Here is a 26,135-nt window from a genome sequence, read left to right on the forward strand (position 1 = left end):
AAGTATATAGAAAGATATTTGGGAAGCCAGGTGGAAATGGTATGATTAGAGTTGAAGAGTAGATAGTTTAAAGAAGGGAAGTGTGGTCAACAGTATGTGTATGTCAGACTACTTTTACTTGACTTTAAACTGCCTTTTAGATTTGACAACTAGAGGGTCATTAGTAACCTATATGAGATCACTTTTAGTAGAGGATTCCCAACTAGCTAGTGTGGGTGGTCTGCTTATGTTACATTGAATTGAAGAGTGACCATGAGTTGAGTAAGCATACCTAAAATAGGATAACTATAAGCAATGATACCAGAGAATGTTGAACTTCTGGTTTTAGTATCTATGTTTAGATTAATACGGCTTCTACTTCATTATGTGGGTAATATATATGCGTGGTAGTAAAATTTAGAAAGAAAGAAAGAATGGAAAATTCTCATAATCCTATGTCTAGTTCATATCTTTGTAAATTTTACAGTGCCTTTTCTCTCATCTTGTAGTCCCTTCTTATTTTCTTTAAGGGAGTTCATTAAAGTAGAAAAATTATTTTGAGTGCATATTGCTTTGACTATAAATCACATACATGTCAAAAGAAAATACTACCTTTATCGTGTTTGCAGACTTACTATAAAGGCCCTGATAATAAATATACCAGGCTTTGAGGATCATACTACTTCTATGAAAATGTATCAACTCTGCTGTTGTAGCTTGAAAGCAGCCATGGACCATACATAAATTAATGGGTGTGGCTGTGTTCCTAGAAGACTTTATTTACAAAGAGTAGGTCAGATTTGGCCTGGGGGTATTACTTTACTTTGCTGAGCACTGCTTTATATGCTTCAGAAAGAATAACTTTTAATATTCTCTCATTTTTTGAATTTAGGATTTTTTTAGCACATAATTTTATGGTTTATGTGTATAATCAAGGATTTGTGAATTCACATCCTTCAGATGTTCAGGTAAGATTTAAGTTCTATATTTTACAGATTTATAAAATCTTTTTTAATGCTTTAAAAAATTTATTTATTTATTTATTTATTTATTTATTTATTTATTTATTTATATTAGAGAGAGAGAGAGAGAGAGTGAGCAGGGAAGGGGCAGAGAGAGAGAGGGAGACAGAGAATTCTGTGCCATTAGCACAGAGCCTGATGCTGAGCTCAAACTCACAAACATTGAGATCATGACCTGAACCTAAATCGAGTCAGATGCTTAACTGACTGAACCACCCAGGTGTCCCTAAAATCTTTTTTACATTGAATGTATGTTTTCCTAATACAGAACACTATTCATAGGTGATATAGTTAAGAATCCATTTATTGCCTCATTTCCCTCACTATTAGGTCTTCCCGAAGTCTTAGTAAATTAAAGGCAAACTTGATGGACTGAGGCTTTTACTCTACCTAGAATATAGGCACCATTTAGTTATTTAGTTTATTTATATTTTATTGAATAAATGAATATAAATTAAAGACTAATAGAAGCAAACACAAATATTATTGGACACAAAATCATACATTTTAAAACGTTTTTTAACCCTCATCTTATCCATCAATAAATTTAATTGATTCTACCCAGAATCCACCCTCTTCCTCTGTCTCCATCCACTGATACCACTCTTTTCCAAGTAAAACTTCCTGAATAATCTCCTTGTTTCTATACCTTGCCCATCCCCTCAGTTAGTTAGTTCTCAACATGGCAACCAGATAGATCATATTTAAAGCCTAGACACATTATGTTGTTTTTGTGCTCAGAACCCTCCATGGTATGATCTCCTATTGTTCACAAAGTGAAAACTGAAGTCATTTCAATATCCTACAGCTTTTACACAATCTGGTCCTCTTTGCCTGACTTCATCTCCTGTTACTGTCTACCTTGTTTATTCTGTTCCAGTTATATTGGTCTCCTTGTTCTTTTTTTTTTTTTTTTTTTTTTTTTTTTTTTTTTTTTAATTTTTTTTTTTTTTCAACGTTTATTTATTTTTGCGACAGAGAGAGACAGAGCATGAACGGGGGAGGGGCAGAGAGAGAGGGAGACACAGAATCGGAAACAGGCTCCAGGCTCTGAGCCATCAGCCCAGAGCCCGACGCGGGGCTCGAACTCACGGACCGCGAGATCGTGACCTGGCTGAAGTCGGATGCTTAACCGACTGCGCCACCCAGGCGCCCCAAGTCTCCTTGTTCTTTAACATACCAGACATGTTCTCCTTTCAAGATCTTTGTACTTTCTATTTTCTCTAATCCATATTGTTCTCTTTCTCAAGATTTCAAGATTCCCTTTCCTTAAGGCCTTTGTTTAAAATTACTCTATTAGTCCCTGACTACCCCCTATTTTAAATTGAACTCTTAACCTTAGTACTCTCTTACTTTATCTGTTTTATTTTTCTTCATAGTGATTATCAATATATGATGTGTCATATATTTTATCTATTTGTTTCATTTTCTGTTTCCCCAGTGCATATAATTTTCATGAGAGCAGGGATTTTCTTCTGTTTTTTTTTTTTCACTGATGTATCCCCCGTGTCTAGAAAAATGCCTGGCACATGGTTAGCATAACAAAAATTTGTTGAAAGATTGAATTTGGACACCATGTCACTTCACTCTTATTGGATAGGACCATCAGTTTATTTTTCTTGTTCCTTCTTCCTCCCCTTAGTTTCAGTATAAAGCAGTGTTTTAAAAAGAAATCTTACATTGGTTTCCACCAAAATTTATCTACTGTGTCTTGGAAATTATATAATCTTCCTTTTTTTTTTTTTCCCTCTCTGTGATGATGTTTGATGTATTTCTAGCTTAATTGTATTGTGGTCAGAGACCAAACTTTGTATGACTTCAGCTCTTTAAAATTTGTTGTCTTGCTTCATGGCTCAGAAGTTGATTTCATTTTTGTAAATGTTCCATGCTCTTTAAAAAGAAAGTGTATTCTACAGTTTTTGTTCTACTTATATTAGGTTGCTAACATGCTGTTTAAATCTTCTGTAGATTCTGAATGCTTGATTTATCAGTTACTGACAAATGTTATCTTTTAGTATGATTATGCATTTCTTTATTCTTATTATTCTTTCAATTTTGGGCTTATGTATTTCGAAGCTATGTATTAAGTGAATACAGATTTGGAATATTTGTATCTTCCTGGTCAGTTGAAATTCTTTTCATTATGAAATGTCCCTCTTTATCACTAGTAATGCTTCTTGCCTTAAAGTCTTCATTTCCTGTATTAGTATAGGTCCAGAATCATCCTTTTGGTTTGTGTTGATATGGTGTATCTTTTTCTAGTTCTTTAATCTTTCTCTGGCTTTAAATTTTAGGTGTTCCTTTTTAGCAGAATATTAGATTTTTAAAGATATTCAGATTCATAATCTTTGTCTTTTGATTGATGAGCTAAATTCATATATTAGAAAGTAATTTAACATAAAATATGGGTAACACTTTGGAAGCAGGGTATAAAATAATAACCTCAAGTATTCATCAGAAGAGTAGTTAATATAGTGAAAGTGACAAATAGAGGGAAACTTTCTGAGTGTCACTTTATTCATATTGATATAAAACATGTAGCCTGTGAAAATACTCAGAAAGTTCTGGCAAGTATAAAAATAAGAAATCATTAGAAAGTTTTGTTAATCCTAAGTAACCACTTTTTTTTTTTTTTTCCATAGGCTCAGTGCTATTACCAGGGGTATGTTGAAGGGTATCCCAATTCTGTTGTTACACTCAGCACGTGCACTGGATTGAGGTTATTTTCTATCATTGATATGTGAACACTATAGTTAATGATTTTTGGCTGCAGTGAATTTGTTATGTTTATATTAAGTTTGGAGCTGGAAGAGGATTCCCATGTGCAATGATATCCTTCAGTGAACATCTTTCTTCTCTTGTATCTCTTCACGTTCCTTGCTGACTAGAGACATTTCTAACTTCCTTGAAGGTTTAGGTTTTCTAGTTTCTTTAATCTATATCTTATTTTTTCTTAACTACAGAAATGGCAACTGAATGTACATGACTAGAGCAAGTTGGAAGAGCTGTTTAGGATAACTTAGTTTTTCAGCAAATAATATTTTTGGTACTATGATATATCACCTACTAGCCTCGTGTTTGGAGATATAAAGATAAATAAAGATAAACAATCTTTTTCTTCAGGAAAATCACCTTCAGGGAGAGGAGGCAAATTCTATATAAACAAATAGTTATTAACATAGTACTCATATTTTTCTAATAATATCACTGTCTTAAACTCTAAGAATTGTAGGGTTTCCTCCTTAATGCCTAGAATTTTCCATTCTGTCAGGAAATTTTTCACCTTCATTTTGTAGTATAAGCTCCTTATTTTCACAAATAAATGTTCTTCGGTACTTGTTATATGGAACCCTGAAATTTGGTTTTTGGGAAGTATCTTACTACTTAGCTATTGAAATATAATCTGTTTGCAGGAAATAATAGTTATGAAAGTTGTTTACTCTTTAAACTCATGTTTTTAATTTCTTATTCAGACTGTGTACTTAATGAAAATACATGTATTTTCATAATTACTGGTAAATTTTATTTTTATAAATAAAATTACTCATTACATATAGTTTTGTTATATAAGCAATATAAGCAGTTTTCAAAACCAACACAAAACAGAGAGAAATTCATTAAGATTTCTATTTACTGTTGCTTTCTTTAAGTCACTGACTTGGAGGACAGGGAATTTCTTGATCACTGTAATGCTGTATACTTATATACCTAGCAACTGATTACATAATTTCTTCTGCCTTTACAACTATAAAGAGAATGAAATGAAAAGTTAGTTTTGTGGATTGCAGGAGATCCTTTGTCTCTTCAGAGTTATCTCCAAAATGTAAAGAATTTGGCTAAAAATACTGAGCTCAGAAACATTCTTTACCATCCTCCTTCTTCTTTAGGATTCTGTCAGAATTTTATCATGTAGAATTGATTGAAAGCATTTAACATTTTTATCCATAATTTTACAGAGGAATACTGCAGTTTGAAAATGTTTCTTATGGAATTGAGCCTCTGGAATCTGTAGTTGAATTTCAGCATCTTATTTATAAATTAAGGGATGGAAACAATGAATCTGCAGCTCTTACCAAAGATAACCGAGGCATAGAACAAAACCCAGTGGACTATAACATTATTATAAGTGAAAAAGTGAGTTTGTATGTGTTGTTTTTACTACTTTCAGGGAAATTATTGCTTTTATTTATGTATAGGAGAAATGTATTAACCTATTGTATAACTGTAGCAAATATTCTTTTCTTGAGAACATACTCATCTTTCCTTAATGTTAAAATTTCCTTTGAACCATACATTGCCTTTTTCTCCTTGCATCAATTGATCATTTACTTTTTTATGACCCATTTTTATTTTAATTCTTACTTTGTTACATATTAATAACTTTCTAAAAATTAACTAGTGTGTATTCAATATAAATTCAATTTAGTTCAACTCCTGACTTTGTGTCTGTATTCCTGGAAGTTATTTAATAACGACAGTGTTTATAAAGATTGCATTCATAAATAAGGAGTCAGCATTAAATTATATCTATAATTAAAATTAAAATGTTGAAAGCAAGATTGTTATGTATAGCCGTGTAAATTGTTCCAGTGTTCACCTTGTATACTTTCATGTTTTAATTTTCATAAAAGTAATTGTGAAATAAAATTTTTTTCTAAGTAAATGTGGCATAAATATGCATAGTTTATAAAAGACATATATGGCAGTGTTAGTTGTTCCCAGTGCATGTTTTTCCATCTTCTTTCAGTTTAAAAAAACAAACAAAACCCCTCACAATTTAGCTGGGCATGTGAAAAAAGACTACATTTTTCAAACTTCCCATGTATCTACATAGGGTCATGTGAAGAAGTTATAGCTAGTGACATGTGAACAGGTATAATATCTGTCATGTCTGGATTGAATTCTAAAGAAAGGGAGCTTATCTTCTCCTTTTCACTTCCTGCTGGTTGCAATGTGGACATGTTCATACATCATAGTCTGCTAGGATGAGGATGATGCCATTCATGGCAGAACAATAATGTAGAGTGAGCCTTACTCCTGAAGAATTTACAAGACTAAACCACCATACCTCTTCAAACTTTTCTGTAAGGGAGAAATAAACTTCCATTGTTTAATCCACTATTATTTTAGTGTCTCTGTTATAGATTCTAATCCTATGCCCCAAATAATACAGGGTTCAAGTGGATTTTGAAATGTACATGCAGCACCAAAGTGTTCAGTGATATATATAAAATTATATATAATATAATATAATATAATATAATATAATATAATATAATATATATTTATAATTTTAAATGAAATTTTGTTAACTAAATACTGAATTTATAATGGTAATTTACAGTGGCTTAGATGAACAAGTGTGGTGGACAATGTTGGTGCTCTGCCAAGATCCACTCTTACTGTATTTTTGTGGATATAAGGCAGGATGGTGGGACACCCTGTCTTTGGAGGTGGCTTTTGCTTTTAACATTCAGAATCTGTGACTCTTTTAAAAAATTTATTTATACTTAAAAAGTTTTTTCCAGTTTTATTGAGAGGTAATTGGCATATAACATCTTATTAGTTCTAGGTGTATAGCATAATGTTTTGATATTTACATATATTGCAAAATGAATTCCACAGTAAGCCTAGTTAACATCCATCACCACATAGTTACAGTTTTCTTTCTTGTGATGAGAACTTTTAAGTTCACTCTCTTAGCAGCTCTCAAATATACATTACAGTATTATTAATTATAGTCACCTTATGTAGGTTACATTCTCAGAACTTATTTGTCTTATAGCTTGGAAGTTTGTACCTTTTGACGACCTTCATTCATTTTTCCCCACCCCCACCCATGTTGAATTTATTTTCATATATGGTGTAAGAAAGTGGTCAGTTTCATTTTTCTGCATGTTGCTGCCCAGTTTTCTCAACACCATTTGTTGAAGAGACCTTTTTGGAATGCATGTTCTTTCCTGATTTGTTGAAGATTAATTGACTATACAGTTGTGGGTCCACTTCTGGGTTTACTATTCTGTTCCATTGATCTATGTGTCTGCTTTTGTGGCAGTACCATACTGTTTTAGTGACTATAATATAGCATGAAATCCAAAATTGTGATGCCTCCAGTTTTGTTTTTTTTCCTTTTTTTTAAATATGAAATTTATTGTCAAACTGGTTTCCATACAACACCCAGTGCACATCCCAACAGGTGCCCTCCTCAGTGCCCATCACCCACTTTCCCCTCCCTCCCACCCCCCATCAACCCTCAGTTAATTCTCAGTTTTTAAGAGTCTCTTATGGTTTGGCTCCCACCCTCTCTTTTTTTTTTTTCCTTCCCCTTCCCCCTGGTCTTCTATTAAGTTTCTCAGGATCCACATAAGAGTAAAAACAAATGATATCTGTCTTTCTCTGTATGACTTATTTCGCTTAGCATTACACTCTCCAGTTCCATTCACGTTGCTACAAAAGGCCATATTTCATTCTTTCTCATTGCTAAGTAGTATTCCATTGTGTATATAAACCACAATTTCTTTTTTTTAATATATGAAATTTATTGTCAAATTGGTTTCCATACAACACCCAGTACTCATCCCAAAAGATGCCCTCTTCAATACCCATCACCCACTCTTCCCTCCCTCCCACCCCCCATCAACCCTCAGTCTGTTCTCGATTTTTTTTTTTCCCACCCTCCCCTCCCTCCCACCCCCCATCAACCCTCAGTTTGTTCTCAGTTTTTAACAGTCTCTTATGCTTTGGCTCTCTTCCACTCTAACCTCTTTTTTTTTTTTTCCTTCCCCTCCCCCATGGGTTCCTGTTAAGTTTCTCAGGATCCACATAAGAGTGAAACCATATGGTATCTGTCTTTCTCTGTATGGCTTATTTCACTTAGCATTACACTCTCCAGTTCCATCCACGTTGCTACAAAAGGCCATATTTCATTTTTTCTCAACAATAGCCAAATTATGGAAAGAGCCTAAATGTCCATCAACTGATGAATGGATAAAGAAATTGTGGTATATATACACAATGGAATACTATGTGGCAATGTTCTCGATTTTTAAGAGTCTCTTATGTTTTGGCTCTCTCCCACTCTAACCTCTTTTTTTTTTTTTTTTTTTCCCTTCCCCTTCCCCATGAGTTTGTTAAGTTTCTCAGGATCCACATAAGAGTGAAAACATATGGTATCTTTCTCTGTATGGCTTATTTCACTTAGCATAACACTCTCCAGTTCCATCCATGTTGCTACAAAGGGCCAGATTTCATTCTTTCTCATTGCCACGTAGTATTCCATTGTGTATATAAACCACAGTTTCTTTATCCATTCATCAGTTGATGGACATTTAGGCTCTTTCCATAATTTGGCTATTGTTGAAAGTGCTACGATAAACATTGGGGTACAAGTGCCCCTATGCATAAGCACTCCTGTATCCCTTGGGTAAATTCCTAGAAGTGCTATTTCTGGGTCATAGGGTAGATCAATTTTTAATTTTTTGAGGAACCTCCACACTGTTTTCCAGAGTGGCTGCACCAGTTTGTATTCCCACCGACAGTGCAAGAGGGTTCCGTTTCTCCACATCCTCTTCAACATCTATAGTCTCCTGATTTGTTCATTTTAGCCACTCTGACTGGCGTGAGGTGATATCTCAGTGTGGTTTTTTATTTGTATTTGTTTTTCTTCTTTGGCTGTTTGGGGTATTTTGTGTTTCCATACAAATTTTAGGATTGTTTGTTCTAGTTCTGTGAAAAATGCTTGTGTTATTTTGATGGGGATTGCATTAAATGTGTAGATGGTTTGGGTAGTATCGACATTTTAACAATGTTCTTCTAATCCATGAGCATGGAATCCTTTCCATTTCTTTGTGTCCTCTTTGATTTCTTTTATAAGTGTTACATAGTCTTAAGAGTATAGATCTTTTACCTCTTTGGTTAGGTTTATTCTTAAGTATCTAATTTTTTTTGGTGCAATTGCAAATAGGATCAATTCCTTGATTTCTTTTTCTGCTGTATTGTTATTGATGTCTAGAAATGCAGCCCATTAATGTACGTTGATTTTATATCCTGCAACTTTATTGAATTCATGTATTAATTCTGGTAATTTTTTGGTGGGGTCTTTTGGGTTTCCTACATAGAATATAATGTCATATGCACATAGTGAAAGTTTGACTTTTTCCTTGCCAGTTTGGATACCCTTTATTTTTTTTGTTGTTGTTGTCTGATTGCTGAGGCTAAGACTTCTAGTACTGTATTAAATAGTAATGGTGATAATGGACATCCTTGTCTTCTTCTTGACCATTTAGTTAAAGCTCTCAGTTTTTCCCCATTGAGGATGATATTACCTATGGGTCTTTCATATGTGGCCTTTATGATGTTGAGGTGTGTCCCTACTTTATTGAGGGTTTTTATTGAGAATAGATGCTGCACTTTGTCAAATGCTTTTTCTGCATCTATGAGAGGTTCATATGGTTCTTTTCTTAATAATGTGGTGTATCATGTTGATTGATTTGTGAATATTAAACCACTGTTGCAGCCCACTTGATCATGGTGAATTATTCTTTTAATGTACTGTTGGATTTGTTTTGCTAGTATCTTATTTAGAATTTTTGCATCCATGTTCATCAGGGGTGTTGGCCTATAATTCTCCTTTTTTAATGGGGTCCTTGTCTGGCTTTGGAATCAATGCTACCCTTGTAGAAGGAGTTTGGATGTTTTCCTTCCATTTCTATTTTTTTGGAACAGTTTGAGAAGAACAGGTATTAAGTCTTCTTTAAATGTCTTGTAGAATTTCCCTGGGAAACATACGTGGCCTTCTTGGGAGATTTTTTTTGTTGGGAGATTTTTGGTTACTGAATCAGTTTCTTTGCTAGTTATGGGTCTGTTCAAATTTTCTATTTCTTCCTGTTTCAGTTTTGGTAGTTTGTATGTTTCTAGGAATTTGTCCATTTCTTCCAGAGTGCCCAATTTGTTGGAAATTGTAATATGTTTATGCAATGGAATATTCAGCCTTAAAAAAGAAGGAAATCTTCCCATCTGTGACAACATTCATGAACCTGGAGGATGTATGCTAAGTGAAGTAAGCCATGCACAGAAAGACAAATAATACATGATCTCACTTATATGTGTTATCTAAAATAGTCAAACTCAGAGGCAAGGAATAAAATGGTAGTTGCCAGGACCTGAGGACAGGGTGAAATGTTGGCCAAATGGTACTAGTTTCAGTTATACAAGATAAGTAAGTTCTGGAGATTTAATATACAGTAATATGACTATAGTTAACAATAGCATATTGTAAACTTGAAATTTCCTGAGTGTTGATCTTACAGGTTCTCATCTCACACACACACACACACACACACACACACACACACACACACAGAAAATTGTAGCTATGTGAGGTGGATATGTTAATTAGCTTGATTGTGGCAATTATTTCACTATATGTGTATATATGAACATCTGATCTTATACCTTAAATATATATAATTTTTATTTGTCAATTACTCCTCAGTAAAGTGGGAAAATGATTTTAAAAGCTCAGGATAAACAATTTATGAAAGTTTTATATGCTTTTAAGTGTTCTTTATCTTTTTTCTAGTCACAATCAACTGTTCCGGATTTAATCCCTCTTTATCTAGAGATGCATGTTGTGGTGGATAAAGCTTTGGTATGTGTTTTTCTTTTTCTTTGCTGTAAATATTTGGTGTGAATGCATGATTATCCCTAGCTAAAAAGGAATTTAAAAATTCCAAATTTTAGACCACATGTCAGAGAGAGAACAGTGAAAAAACTTGCAAACTGAAAAGCCAAATACTCAAAATTATATAATTATTTTATTTTTATTTTTTAATTTACATCCAAGTTAGTTAAGTTAACATGTAGTGCAATAATGATTTCAGGAGTAGAACCCACTGATTCATCCCCTATGTATAATACTCTGTGCTCATCCCAACAAGTGTCTTCCTCAATGCCCCTTGCCCATTTAGCCATCCCCCCACCCACAATCCCTCTAGGAATCCACAGTTTGTTCTCTATATTTAAAGAGTATCTTATGTTTTGTCCCTCTCCCTATGCTTATATTATTTTTGCTTCCCTTCCCCTATGTTCATCTGTTTTGAATCTTAAATTCCACATGAGTGAAGTCATATATTTGTCTTTCTCTAACTAATTTCGTTTAGCATAATACCCTCTAGTTCCATCCATGTTGTTGCAAAACGCAAGATTTCATTCTTTTTGATTGCCAAGTAATACTCCACTATCTATCTATCTATCTATCTCTATATCTATCTATCTATCTATCTATCTATCTATCTATCTATATCTGTATCTATCTATCATCTATCTATCTATCTATCTATCTACCATATCTTCTTTATCCATTCATCTGTCAGTGAACATTTGGGCTCTTTCCACATTGGCTGTTTGATAGAGCTGCTGTAAACATTGCAGTGTATATGTCCCTTTGAAACAGAACACCTGTATCCTTTGCATAAATACCTAGTAGTGCAATTGCTGGGTCACAGGGTAGTTCTATTTTTAGTTTTTTGAGGAACCTCCATACTGTTTTCCAGAGTGGCTGCCCCAGTTTCCATTCCCACCAGCAGTGCAAAAGGGTTCCTCTTTCTCCTCCTCCTCTCCAGCATCTGTTGTTGACTGAGTTGTTCATTTTAGCCATTCTGACAGGTGTGAGGTGGTATCTCATTGTGGTTTTGATTTGCATTTCTCTGATGATGAGTGATGTTGAGCAATTTTTCATGTGTCTGTTAGCCATCTGAATGTCTTCTTATGAAAAGTGTCTATGTATGTCTTTTGCCCATTTCTTCACTGGATTATTTTTTTTTTGTGTGTGTGTTGAGTTTGATAAGTTCTTGGGGGCACCTGGGTAGCTCAGTCAGTTAAGTGTCTGACTCTGGCTCAAGTCATGATCTTGTGGTTCATGGGTTCCACGAATCCATGGGCGCTATGTTGGCAGCTCAGAGTCTGAACCCTTCTTTGGATTCTGTGTCTCCCTCTCTCTCTGCCCCTCCCCTGCTCGCTTTCTCTCTCTCTCTCTTAAAAATAAATAAACATTAAAAATTTTTAAAGAGATTGCTTTGGCTATTCAGTGTCTTTTCTGGTTCCATACAAATATTAGGATTGTTTGCTCTGGCTCTGTGAAGAATGCTGGTATTATTTTGATAGGTATTGCATGGAGTATGTAGATTGCTTAGGGTAGTATTGATGTTTTAACAATATTTGTTCCTCCAATCCATGAGCATGGAATATTTTTCCATTTTTTGTGTCTTCTTCAATTTCTTTCATGAGCTTTCTATAGTTTCAGTGTATAGATTTTTCACCTCTTTGGTTAGATTTATTCCTAGGTATTTTATGGATTTTGATGCAGTTGTAAATGGGATCGATTCCTTGATTTCTCTTTCTGTTGCTTCATTGTTGGTTTATAGGAATGCAACCAATTTCTGTGCATTGATTTTATATCCTGCGACTTTGCTGAATTCATGGATCAGTTCTAGCAGTTTGTTGGTGGAATCTTTTGGGTTTTCCATATAGAGTATCATGTCATCTGCGAGAGTGCAAGTTTGATCTCCTGGCCGATTTGGATGCTTTTTATTTGTGTTGTCTGATTGCAGAGACTAAGACTTCCAATACTATGTTTAATAAGAGTGGTGAGAGTGGACATCAAGGGATGCTGTACTTTAGAGAGATGATTTATAGATATGGAATTTGATATTGGCACATTCCACAAAGTTTATTCAGATTTCAGCAGTTGTATATACACTCATTTGTGTGTTTGTGTGTGTGTGTGTGTGTGTGTGTGTGTGTGTAGTTTTATGCAGTAGGGCCACTTATGTAGCCTTATGTAATCACTGTCACAATCAAGACACTCAATAGTACCATCACTAATAAGACTCTCTCATGTTCTAACATCATTGTCACATTTGTTTCTCCCTGCCTCCCTACACTTCTTAACCACTGGCAGTCACTAATTTGTTCTCCATCTCTTGGTTTCAGGAATATTGCATAAATGTTACCTTGTGGTATATATCCTTTTGAGATTTTTTAATACTCAGCATATTTTCTTAAGTTTTATCCAGTTTAGTGAGTTACTTTTTATTACTGAACAGTATTACATGTTATGAATGTACCACAATTTGTTTAACCAGTTAATGACTGAAGGACATATGAATTGTTTCCAGTTTTTGGCTAATAGGAATAAAACTGTTATGGACATTTATGTATAGATTTTTTGTGAGCATCAGTTTTTATTTCTTTAGGATAAATGCCCAGGAGTGCAATTGCTGGGTCATATGGTCAGTACATTATTTGTTTTGAAAGAAGCTGTTAAACTTTCCAGAATGGCTGTATGATTTTACATTCCCACTGGTATATTTGAGTGGTCCAATTTATATTTATTTTTTTATTGTTACTATCTTATTTTGCACTGATCTAACTCCCAAGCAGTCTCAAACTTTTGAGAGTAGATGGAGAGTATATCTCAAACATACTACACAACAGATTGTATTTCAATTTAAAATTAATTTTGTTTTTCAGTATGATTACTTGGGCTCTGAAAGCATGATAGTAACAAATAAAATCATCGAAATTATTGGCCTTGTAAATGCAGTAAGTATTTTCCTTTTCATACTAGTTAGAAAAATTTATACTAGTTTTGAAATTATAATTGGCAATTAACTTAACGTGGCATTTCTGAATAATTAAGCCATCTGTATAGACTGAGCGTGGATTTGTCAATGCATTGAATTAATTTCATGGTTATTGTAAAATAACAAAGATTAATTTTTCATGTATTTACCTCTTTTGTCTTTAGATGTTTGCCCAATTTAAAGTTACTATTGTGCTGTCATCGTTGGAGTTATGGTCAGATAACAATAAGATTTCTACAGTTGGTGAGGCAGATGAAGTATTGCATAGATTTTTAGAATGGAAAAAGTCCTATCTTTCTCTAAGACCTCATGATGTTGCATATCTATTCATGTAAGAATAATATTTCAGTATTCTTAGAAAACAAAGATCTGTGACAATGATGTAGCTTAATTTAGGGAATTTTTATTCAATTCTGATTATTCATACATTATTATATACTTCATTCAGGCATCATACTCTCTGGTTGTCAGTAAAAAAAAAACTTGCCAAAATTTATCTCTATGCATATTAACTTTTTACTAATGAGATTGAGCCTTCAATAGGTTAAACAATTTCAGGACTCTTGTATCTGGTGGTGTCTCTCAGGTTGAACCCACAGGTTTTAACTCCAGAGCCCATAATCTTAACCACTACCTAAAAAAATGGGACTTATCTTGTGAAGTTTATATTTTTGTTATGAAGTTCTGATCAAAGGCTTGGTAAAGTAGGTTAAAAATAGTTTATCCTAATGGATTTTCTGCATTATTTTATTTTATTTATTTTATTTTTTATTTTTTTTAAATTTACATCCAAATTAGTTAGCATATAGTGCAGCAATGATTTCAGGAGTAGATTCCTTAGTGCCCCTTACCCATTTAGCCCATCCCCCCTCCCACAACCCCTCCAGTAACCCTCAGTTTGTTCTCCATATTTATGAGTCTCTTCTGTTTTGTCCTCCTACCTGTTTTTATATTATTTTTTGTTTCCCTTCCCTTATGTTCATCTGTTTTGTCTCTTAAAGTCCTCATATGAGTGAAGTCATATGATACTTGTCTTTCTCTGATTGACTAATTTCACTTACCATAATACCCTCCAGTTCCATCCATGTAGTTGCAAATGGCGATATTTCATTCTTTTTGATTGCCGAGTAACACTCCATTGTATATATATACACCACATCTTCTTTATCCATTCATCCATCGATGGACATTTGGGCTCCTTCCCTACTTTCGCTATTGTTGATAGTGCTGCTATAAACATGGGGATGCATGTGTCCCTTTGAGACAGCACACCTGTGTCCTGTGGACAAAAGCCTAGTAGTGCAATTGTTGGGTCATAGGTAGTTCTATTTTTAGTTTTTTGAGGAACCTCCATATGTTTTCCAGAGTGGCTGCACTGGCTTGCATTCCCACCAACAGTGCAAAAGAGATTCTCTTTCTCCGCATCCTCGCCAACATCTGTTGTTGCCTGAGTTGTTAATATTAGCCATTCTGACAAGTGTGAGGTGGTATCTCATTATGGTTTTGATTTGTATTTCCCTGATGATGAGTGATGTGGAGCATTTTTTCGTGTGTCGGTTGGCCATCTGGATGTCTTCTTTGGAGAAGTGTCTATTCATGTCTTTTGCCCATTTCTTCACTGGATTTTTTGTTTTTCGGGTGTTGAATTTGATAAGTTCTTTATATATTTTGGATACTAACCCTTTATCTGATATGTCATTTGTAAATATCTTCTCCCATTTTGTCGGTTGCCTTTTAGTTTTGCTGATTGTTTCTTTTGCTGTGCAGAAGCTTTTTATTTTGATGAGGTCCCAGTAGTTTGTTTTTGCTTTTGTTTCCCTTGCCTCCAGAGAGAGACATGTTGAGTAAGAAGTTGCTGCAGCCAAGATCAAAGAGGTTTTTGCCTGCTTTCTCCTCAGGATTTTCATGGCTTCCTGTCTGACGTTTAGGTCTTTCATCCATTTTGAGTTTATTTTTGTGTATGGTGTGAGAAAGTAGTCCAGGTTCATTTTTTCTGCATGTTGCTGTCCAGTTTTCCCAGTACCACTTGCTTAAGAGACTGTCATTATTCCATTGGATATTCTTTCCTGTTTTGTCAAAGATTAGTTGGCCATACATTTGTGGGTCCATTTCTGGGTTCTCTATTCTATTCCATTTTTCTGAGTATCTGTTCTTGTGCCAGTACCATACTCTCTTGATGATTACAGCTTTCTGGAACAGCTTCAAGTCCAGGAAGTGATGCTTCCTGCTTTGGTTTTCTTTTTCAAGATTGCTTTGGCTATTCAGGGTCTTTTGGGTTCCATACAAATTTTAGGATTATTTGTTCTCACCCTGTGAAGAATGCTGGTGTTATTTTGGTAGGGATTGCATTGAATATGTAGATTGCTTTGGGTAGTATCGACATTTTAATAATATTCGTTCTTCCTTTCCAGGAGCATGGAATCTTTTTCCATTTTTTTTGTGTCTTCAATTTCTTTCATAAGCTTTCTATAGTTTCAGTGTATAGATTTTTCAGCTCTTTGGTTAGATTTATTCCTAGGTATTTTATGGATTTTGGTGCAATTGTAAATGGGATAGATTCCTTGATTTCTCCTTTTGTCGCTTCATTGTTGGTGTATAGGAATGTAACCAATTTCTGTGCATTGATTTTATATCCTGCAACTTTGCTGAATTCATGAATCAGTTCTAGCAGTTTGTTGGTGGAATCTTTTGGGTTTTCCATATAGAGTATCATGTCATCTGTGAAGAGTGAAAGTTTGACCTCCTTCTGGCCAATTTGGATGCCTTTTATTTCTTTGTGTTGTCTGATTACAGAGGCTAAGACTTCCAATACCATGTTGAATAACAGTGGCAAGAGTGGACATCCCTATCTTGTTCCTGACCTTAGGGGGAAAGCTCTCATTTTTTCTCTATTGAGGATGATACTAGTGTTGTGTCTTTCATATATGGCTTTTATGATCTTGAGGTATGATCCTTCTATCCCTACTTTCTTGAGGGTTTTTATCAAGAAAGCATTCTGTATTTTGTTAGATGCTTTCTCTGCATCTATTGAGAGGATCATATGGTTCTTATCCTTTCTTTTATTGATGTAATGAATCACACTGATTGTTTTGTGGATATTGAACCAGCCCTGCATCCCAGGTATATATCCCACTTGGTCGTGGTGAATAATTTTTTTAATGTATTGTTGGATCCGGTTGGCTAATTTGCATCCTTGTTCATCAGGGAAATTGGTCTATAGTTCTCCTTTTTAGTGGAGTCTCTCTGGTTTTGGTATCAAGGTAGTGCTGGCTTCATGGAAAGAGTTTGGAAGTTTTCCTTCCATTTCTATTTTTTGGAACAGCTTCAAAAGTATAGGTGTTAATTCTTCCTTAAATGTTTGATAGAATTCCCCTGGAAAGCCAACCTGCCCTGGACTCTTGTTTTTTGGGAGATTTTTGATTACTAATTCGATTTCCTTACTGGTTATGGGTCTGTTCAAATTTTCTATTTCTTCTGTTTCAGTTTTGGTAGTGTATATGTTTCTAGGAATTTGTACATTTCTTCCAGATTTTATTGGCATATAATTGCTCATAATATTCTCATTGTTTTTATTTCTGCTGTGTTGATTGTGATCTCTCCTCTTTCATTTTTGATTTTATTTATTTGGGTCCTTTCCTTTTTCTTTTTGATCAAACTGGCTAGGTGTTTATCAATTTTGTTAATTCTTTCAAAGAACCAGCTTCTGGTTTCATTGATCTGTTCTACTGGGTTTTTTTTGTTTGTTTGTTTGTTTTGATAGCATTAATTTCTGCTCTAATCTTTATTATTTCTTGTCTTCTGCTGGTTTTGGGTTTTATTTGCTGTTCTTCTTCCAGATCTTTAAGGTGTAAGGTTAGGTTGTATATCTGAGATCTTTCTTCCTTCTTTAGGAAGGCCTGGATTGCTAATACTTTGTTCTTATGACCACCTTTGCTGCATCCCAGAGGTTTTGGATTGTGGTGCTATCATTTTCATTGGCTTCCATATACTTTTTAATTTCCTCTTTAACTTCTTGGTTAGCCCATTCATTCTTTAGTAGGATGTTCTTTACTCTCCAAGTATTTGTTACTTTTCCAAATTTTTTTCTTGTGGTTGATTTGCAGTTTCATAGCGTTGTGGTCTGAAAATATGCATGGTATGGTCTTGATCTCTTTGTACTTAGGGCTGATTTGTGTCCCAGTATATGATCTATTCTGGAGAACATTCCATGTGCACTGGAGAAGAATGTATATTCTGCTGCTTTAGGATAAAATGTTCTGAATATATCTGTTAAGTCCATCTGGTTCAGTGTCTCATTCAAAGCCATTGTTTCCTTTTCGATTTTTTGATTAGATGATCTGTGCATTGCTGTGAGTGGGGTGTTGAAGTCCCCTAATATTATGGTATTACTATCAATGAGTTTCTTTATGTTTGTGATTAATTGATTTATATATTTGGGTTCTTCCACATTTGGTGCATAAGTGTTTACAATTGTTAGGACTTCTTGGTGGATAGGCCCCTTGATTATGATATAATGCCCTTCTGCATGTCTTGATACAGTCTTTATTTTAAAGTCTAGATTGTCTCATATAAGTATGGCTACTCCGGCTTTCTTTTGTTGACCATTAGCATGATAGATTGTTCTCCATCCCCTTAGTTTGAATCTGAAGGTGTCTTTAAGTTCAAAGTGGGTCTCTTGTAAACAGCATATAGATGGATCTTGTTTTCTTATCCATTCTGTTACCCTGTGTCTTTTGATTGGAGCATTGAGTCCATTGACGTTTAAAGTGAGTATGAAAGATACGAATTTATTGCCATTATGTTGCTTGTAGAGTTTCTGGTGGCATTCTCTGGTCCTTTCTAGTCTTTGTTGCTTTTGGTCTTTATTTATTTGTTTTTCCCCCATCTTTTCTCCCTTCAGAGAGTCCCCATTAAAATTTCTTGCAGGGCTGGTTTAGTGGTCACAAGCTCCTTTAAGTTTTGTTTGTGTGGGAAACTTTTTATCTCTCTTTCTGTTTTGAATGACAGCCTTGCTGGATAAAGAATTCTTGGCTGCATATTTTTCTGATTCAGCACGTTGAATATATCCTGCCACTCCTTTCTGGCCTGCCAAGTTTCTGTGGATAGGTTTGCTGCAAACCTCATCTGTCTTCCCTTGTAGGTTAAGGACTTTTTTCCCCTTGATGCTTTCATGATTCTCTCCTTTCCTGAGTATAATGTGAATTTGACTGTGGTATGCTTTATTGATGGTCAGTTTCTGTTGAATCTAGTGGGGGTCTTCTGTGATTCCCGGATTTTGATGTCTGTGTCTTTCCCCATGTTGGGAAAGTTTTGTGCTAGGATTTGCTCACATAACACTTCTACCCCCATTTCTCTCTCTTCCTCTTCTGGGCTCCTATGATTCTGATGTTATTCCTTTTTAATGAGTCACTGATTTCTTTAATTCTTAAATTGTGCTCTTTTGTGTTAATCTCACTCTTTTTTTCTGCTTCATTATTCTCCATAAATTTGTCTTCTATATCGCTGATTCTCTGTTCTGCCTCATCCATCCTTGGTGCCATGGCACCCATTCGAGATTGAACCTTCAGTTATAACATTTTCTATTTCATCCTGACTAGCTTTTACTTCTTTTATCTCCACAGAAAGGGATTCTAATCTATTTTTGATTCCAGCTAGTATTCTTATTATTGTGATTCTAAATTCTGATTCAGACATCTTGCTTGTATCTGTGTTGGTTAGTCCCTGGATGTCGTTTCTTTCTGCTCTTCTTTTGGGGTGAATTTCTTCGTTTTGTCATTTTGAAGAGAGAAAAGGAATTAATGAGGCAAAAAACTGAAAATTAACAAATATTAAAATTAAAAAATTAAAAACAAATGCACACACACAAAATTGAATAAATGATGCTAGATCCTAGGTGTGTTTTGTTTGGGTGTTGAAAGGGGCTTGATACATTAGAGAAAAAATGGGAAAGAAATAAAAAAAGGAAATCTTTTAAAATTTGAGAATTAAATACACTGAAGTAGACTAAAATGAAATGATGGAAGTAACACAGCCTCTACCAGGTGTCCTCTTAGCAGTGGAACTGCTTCTCCCCATGTGGCCTGAGAACCTCCTGGACCCCACTCTGCTCCTGGGGATTTGGCCTTCCCACCAGAGGACTGCCAGGCATTGAGCTGCAGAGTTTCAGACTCTGTGCTCTCCCTTTTTTATAGTCTTAATGGAATTTATTTTATTTAAATAATGTTTATTTATTTTTGAAACAGAGAGGGACAGAGCATGAACAGGGGAGGGTCAGAGAGAGAGGGAGACACAGAATCTGAAGCAGGCTCCGGGCTCTGAGCTGTCAGCACAGAGCCCGATGCGGGGCTTAAACTCACAGACTGTGAGATCATGACCTGAGCCAAAGTCGGACGCTCAACCCACTGAGCCACCCAGGCGCCCCTATTGTCTTAATGGAATTTAAACCCTCTCCTTTCTCCTTTCTCCCTTTCTAGTTCAGTCCCTGTGACTGTTTCCACTTCTCCATTTTCTGTCTATCTGCTTTGGCGTGGGGGGGGGGGTCTTTTCCTGTATTCTCCCCCTGCCCCGTCTCCATCCTCTCTCCACATACAAAAGTGGCTCCCTGCCCTCCGCAGCTTCTGTCTCCCCCAGTTCACCTCTCCGCACTGCATACCTACTGAACTCTGTGGTTCAGGTTGTGCAGATTGTTGTGTTAATCCTCAGACCACTTTTCTAGGTGTGCAGGATGGTTTAGTGTTGGTCTGGCTGTATTTCATGGATGCGAGACACACAAAAAACTTCCATGCTGTTCCGCCATCTTGGCCTTTCTCCGGGAAACAGTTCTTAAGGACATATCAGACTCTGTGGCTACTCACAAGGCCTAGAACAGAGGACAGAAATGCCCAGTATTCCTGTGAAAGAGGGAATTTAACACACATCAAAGGGCCTAAGGAATTAGTTTTCAAAGACAGAGGCCATAGGTGCCATTTTGTGCTTTCCTTCTTCATTACTCTGGGTTGCTGGAATCTCTCAGAAAGAGCTTGTGTCTCATTTGGTGCCACAGTTTTTATGGTTGCTACCCACGGGATACCTGTTGATCACCTGGCTCTGGTGGTCATTGGGTTTATTTTCATGGGTCCTATAGGACTGTAGCTAATGGAGAAATAGTTGTTGACTGGCTATACCCCACCGGGCACAGTACAGAGAGAAGAAACTGAAATGCACGTCCAGTCTTTCTGTGAAAGAGGCTTATTAGTTATCTTCTTAGCTCTGGCCTAAGGGCCACATAGCTATGTACACATTGAATTAAACACACATCTGGAGACTGACTGTAATCCTCTTCAGAGACTGGGGAGGCTAGCAGGCGCCATCTTCATATCCTTCCTCTGTCCTGCCCAGGTCTTTGTTGTCTCCAAAGAGAGGAGCTTGTGCACATGTCTGATGCCTTAAGCCCAGAGGATACACCCCTTGTTAGCCCAGATTTGGTGGCCAGTGGAGCTTGTGTTCACAGGGTGAAGGGGTGGTTACAAATAAAGAAATGGTTCTTGATTGGCTATCACCCCAGGGTTCAGCACAGGAGTAGACCAAAATGCCAGTCTCCCAGTCTTCTCATGAAAGAGGTACATTTGCATACATTAAAAACTTCTGTCTTAGTGTCTGGCTTCTAGTCAGCCTGAATCTAGATGCTGACTGAGATCCTCCTATTTGGGACAGTGACAGATCTTGGCACACCAACTACTGGGACCTTTTAAATTTTTTTGATGTTCATTTATTTTTGAAAGAGAGAGAGATAGAGTGCGAGTGGGGGAAGGGCACAGAGAGAGAGAGGGAGACACAGAATCTGAAGCAGTCTCCAGACCCTGAGGTATTAGCACAGAGCCCGACCTGGGGCTCAAACTTGTGAATCACAAGATCATGACCTGAGCCGAAGTAGGATGCTTAACTGACTGAGCCACCCAGGTGCCCTGGAACCATTTGAAAATATTTTAAAAATAGATGTTACTTGGAGAATCACAAAGGCTTGAGAGACTACCAGAGGTAGGACAAGATTGAATGATAATGTTTATATCCTAAACAAGGTCACTCCTTTAAGACTGAGAAAGGTAACTGATTTATTTAATGCATAGAAACTAATACAAAGTCAAGCAAATGCAAAACAGGACTATGTTGCAAATGAAAGACCAAGATTAAATTTCAGAAAAAGATCTTAGTGAAATGGTTATAAGTGATTTACCTGATAAAGACCTCAAAATAATGGTCTTAAGATGCTGTTTGAGCTCAGGAATGTATGGACAAGGTGAGAATTTCAATAAAGAGACAAAATGTAAGGAAGTACAAAATAGAAATCATACCGCTAAAGATATAACTGAATGGAAAGAGACATTAGAAGCGTTCAGCAGCACATTAGATGAAGTGGAAGAAAGCATCAGTGAACTCAAAGGTCAGTGGAGCTCACCCAGTCAAAGCAGCAAATAGAAAAAAAGAAAGAAGAATAAAAGTAGCTTCTTAAGGGACTTATGGGAGAATGCCAAGCAGACCAATATTCACATTACAAGCATATCAGAAGGAGAAAAGAGTAGAAAACTTTGGTGAAGAAATAATGCCTGAAGACTTCCCTAACCTTGGGAAGGGAATAGGCATTCAGATATGGTAATTCCAGAGAGAACCAAAAAGGCCAAAGCCAAAGAGACTCACACCAAGATACATTAAAATCAAATTGTCAAAAGTTAAAAGAAGAGGGAATCTTAAATGCAGCAAGAAAAAAAAAATCCCAAATTGTTACATACAAGGAAACCCCATAACACTATTAGCAGATTTTTCAGCAGAAACTTTCCAGGCCAGGAGGGAGTTGCATGATACATTTGAAGTACTGAAAGAAAAAGAATGTTTATTAGGAATGCTGTACCTAGAAAAATTGAGGGAGACATAAAGAGTTTTCCAACAAGCAAAACCTAAAGGATATCATAACCACTAGACCAGTCTTACAAGAAATGCTAAAGGGATATGTTTAAGCTAAAATGAGATGGGTACTAATTAGTAACAAGAAAACACATGAAAATATAAATCTAACTGGTAAAGGTAAAGTAATAGTAAAATCCAGGGACACTTGGGTGGCTCAGTTGGTAAAGCATCCAACTTTGACTGAGGTCATGATCTCACGGTTGGTGAGTTTGAGCCCCACGTTGGACTCTGTGCTGACAGCTCAGAGCCTGGAACCTGCTTCAGATTCTGTGTCTCCCCTCTGTCTGCCCCTCCAATGCTCATGCTCTGTCTCTTTGTGTCTCTCAATAATAAATGAAAGTTAAAAAATTAAAAAAACAAAAGTAAAATCCAGATAAATCTAATGTTGTAAATGGGATGGGTTCATCACTTATAAAGATAGCAAGAAAGTTTAAAAACAAAGTAGTAAACACAACTGTAACTACAATAATTTTTTAAAGAATACACAAGGTCGAAAGATATAAATTGTGACATCATAACAAAACATGGGGGTAAAGGCAGTAAAAATGTAGAGTTAGGATGTGCTCAAAGTTAAGTTTTTTAAATTTTTTTTAACTTTTATTTATTTTTGAGAAACAGAGAGAGACAGAGCATGAATGGGGAGGGGCAGAGAGAAAGGGAGACACAGAATCCAAAGCAGGCTCCAGGCTCCAAGCTGTCAGCATAGAGCCTGATGCAGGGCTTGAACCCACCAACTGTGAGATCGTGACCTGAGTTGAAGTCGGATACCCAACCTACTGAGCCACCCAGGTGCCCCCTAAAGTTAAATTTTTATCACCTTAAAGTAGACTGGTACAAATATAATTTGTTTTGTGTAAGTCTCATGATAACCACAAACGTAAAACCTACAAACCTTTGTAGTACACATACAAAAGGTAACATGAAATGAATGCAAACATACCATTACAGAAAATCATCAAATTAAAAAGGAAGAGAGCAGGAGCAAGAGAAATGAACAGGGCAGTTACAAAGCAGCCATAAAACAATAAAATGGCAATAAGAATATACCTGTTGTTGGGGACTATCTATGATTGTTTAAATGTAAGTAAACTAACTTCTTCAATCAAAAGACAGAGTGGCTAAATGGATAAAAAACAAGACACATTTCTGTGGTGCCTACAGTGTTCTCACTTCATATGTAAGGAGGCATACACACACTGAAAGTGAAGGAATGGAGCCAGACAAAATCAAAAAGGAAACAATGGCCTTAAATAACATATTAGATCATATGGACTTGATATATACAGAATATTACTTTTAAAACCAACACAGGGGCGCCTGGGTGGCGCAGTCGGTTAAGCGTCCGACTTCAGCCAGGTCACGATCTCGCGGTCCGTGAGTTCGAGCCCCGCGTCAGGCTCTGGGCTGATGGCTCAGAGCCTGGAGCCTGTTTCCAATTCTGTGTCTCCCTCTCTCTCTGCCCCTCCCCCTCTCTCTCTGCCCCTCCCCCATTCATGCTCGGTCTCTCTCTGTCCCAAAAATAAATAAACGTTGAAAAAAAAAAAAAACACAATGCACTGTATTCTCAAGCACATGTAGGACATTATCTAGGATAGATCATGTGGTAGGCCACAAAACAAGTCTTAATAAATTTAAGAAGACTTAAAGCATATCTGGTATTTTTTCTGATCACAATTGTATGAAACTGGAAATGAATACAAGAAGAAAACTGGAAAATTCACAAATGTATGGAGCTTAAACAAATGCTACTGAAATAAGTAATGGGTCAAAAAAATCAAGAGAGAAAGCAAAAAGTACCTTGAGACAGACTAATAGTTTATCCATTTTGTTTATCTTCAAAGAACCAGCTCTTTGTTTCATTGATCTTTTCTATTGATTTGTTTTAGCCTCTATTTCATTTATATCTATTCTGATATTTATTGTTTCCTTCCTTCTGCTAATTTTGGGCTTGTTCTTTTTCTAGTTCCTTTAGATGTAAGGTTAGACTGAGATTTTTCTTGTTGTTTTGAGGTGTGCCTGTATCACCATCAGTTTTCCTCTTAGTACTGCTTTCTCTGAGTGCAATGGATTTTGGGCCAGTGTGTGTGTGTGTGTGTGTGTGTGTGTGTTTAAGTTTATTTATTTTGAGACACAGAGACAGCACAAGTGGGGGAGGGGCAGAGAGAGAGGGAGACAGAGAATCCCAAACAGGCTCCACACTGAACTCACAAAACTGAGATCATGACCGGAGCTGAAACCGAGTCGCATGCTCAATTGACTGAGCCACCCAGGTGCCCCTGGGACATTATGTTTTTCATTTTCATCTGTCTCCACGTATTTTTTTTTATTTCTTTGTTGACCTATTGGTTGTTTATTAGCATGTTGTTTAGCCTCAATGTGTTTGGTTTTTCTAGTTTTTTTCCCCTTGTAATTGATTTCTGGTTTCATATTGTTATGGTCAGAGAAGATGCATGATATAGTTTCAGTGTTTTCAAATTTATTGAGACCTTATTTTTTTTTTCCAATATATGAAATTTATTGTCAAATTGGTTTCCATACAACACCCAGTGCTCATCCCAAAAGGTGCCCTCCTCAATACCCATCACCCACCCTCCCCTCCCTCCCACCCCCCATCAACCCTCAGTTTGTTCTCAGTTTTTAACAGTCTCCTATGCTTTGGCTCTCTCCCACTCTAACCTCTTTTTTTTTTTTTCCTTCCCCTCCCCCATGGGTTTCTGTTAAGTTTCTCATGATCCACATAAGAGTGAAAACATATGGTATCTGTCTTTCTCTGTATGGCTTATTTCACTTAGCATCACACTCTCTAGTTCCATCCACGTTGCTACAAAAGGCCATATTTCATTCTTTCTCATTGCCACGTAGTATTCCATTGTGTATATAAACCACAATTTCTTTATCCATTCATCAGTGGATGGACATTTAGGCTCTTTCCATAATTTGGCTATTGTTGAGAGTGCTGCTATAAACATTGGGGGACAAGTGCCCCTATGCATCACTACTCCTGTATCCCTTGGGTAAATTCCTAGCAGTGCTATTGCTGGGTCATAGGGTAGGTCTATTTTTAATTTTCTGAGGAACCTCCACACTGCTTTCCAGAGCGGCTGCACCAATTTGCATTCCCACCAACAGTGCAAGAGAGTTCCTGTTTCTCCACATCCTCTCCAGCATCTATAGTATTGAGACCTTATTTTGTGTCCTACCATGATCTATGCTAGAACATGTTCCATATACACTTGAAAAGACTATGTATTCTGCTGTTTTTTTTGTATGGAATATTCTGTATATATCTGTTATGTCCATCAGGTCTAATGTGTTTATTCAAAGATACTGTTTTCCTTATTGGTTTTAGATGTGGATGATCTATCAATTGATGTAAGTGGGGTATTTAAGTCCCCTACTATTATTGCATTACTGTCAATTTCTCCCTTTATATTGGTTAATATTTTCTTTCTTCAGTCGGAGCTGAAACAGGTGTCAGTTGGAGGTCCTGGAGTATTCTGTGCTGGGGGTGCCCTTGCAAGCTGACTGAAGCTACAGTGGTGTGGGCCTG

General features: G+C 36.2%; 1 protein-coding gene across 1 annotated transcript in view; it reads left to right on the forward strand.

The window, feature by feature from the left end:
- The window catches only part of LOC124521201 (disintegrin and metalloproteinase domain-containing protein 32-like), a 175,861-nt gene that overhangs the window by 24,907 nt on the left and 124,819 nt on the right, over nt 1-26,135 (forward strand). Inside the window, exons 5-10 of the mRNA XM_047092311.1 lie at nt 872-947; nt 3,644-3,720; nt 4,958-5,135; nt 10,582-10,650; nt 13,533-13,604; nt 13,810-13,976. Coding sequence (XP_046948267.1) covers nt 872-947; nt 3,644-3,720; nt 4,958-5,135; nt 10,582-10,650; nt 13,533-13,604; nt 13,810-13,976 — 639 coding nt within the window. The remainder of the gene's footprint in view (nt 1-871; nt 948-3,643; nt 3,721-4,957; nt 5,136-10,581; nt 10,651-13,532; nt 13,605-13,809; nt 13,977-26,135) is intronic.

The sequence above is a fragment of the Lynx rufus genome, unplaced genomic scaffold (assembly GCF_022079265.1).
Source record: "Lynx rufus isolate CCGP_SWC_20201006 ecotype Redwood Valley unplaced genomic scaffold, mLynRuf1.p SCAF_3, whole genome shotgun sequence".
NCBI classification, from domain to species: Eukaryota; Metazoa; Chordata; class Mammalia; order Carnivora; family Felidae; genus Lynx; species Lynx rufus.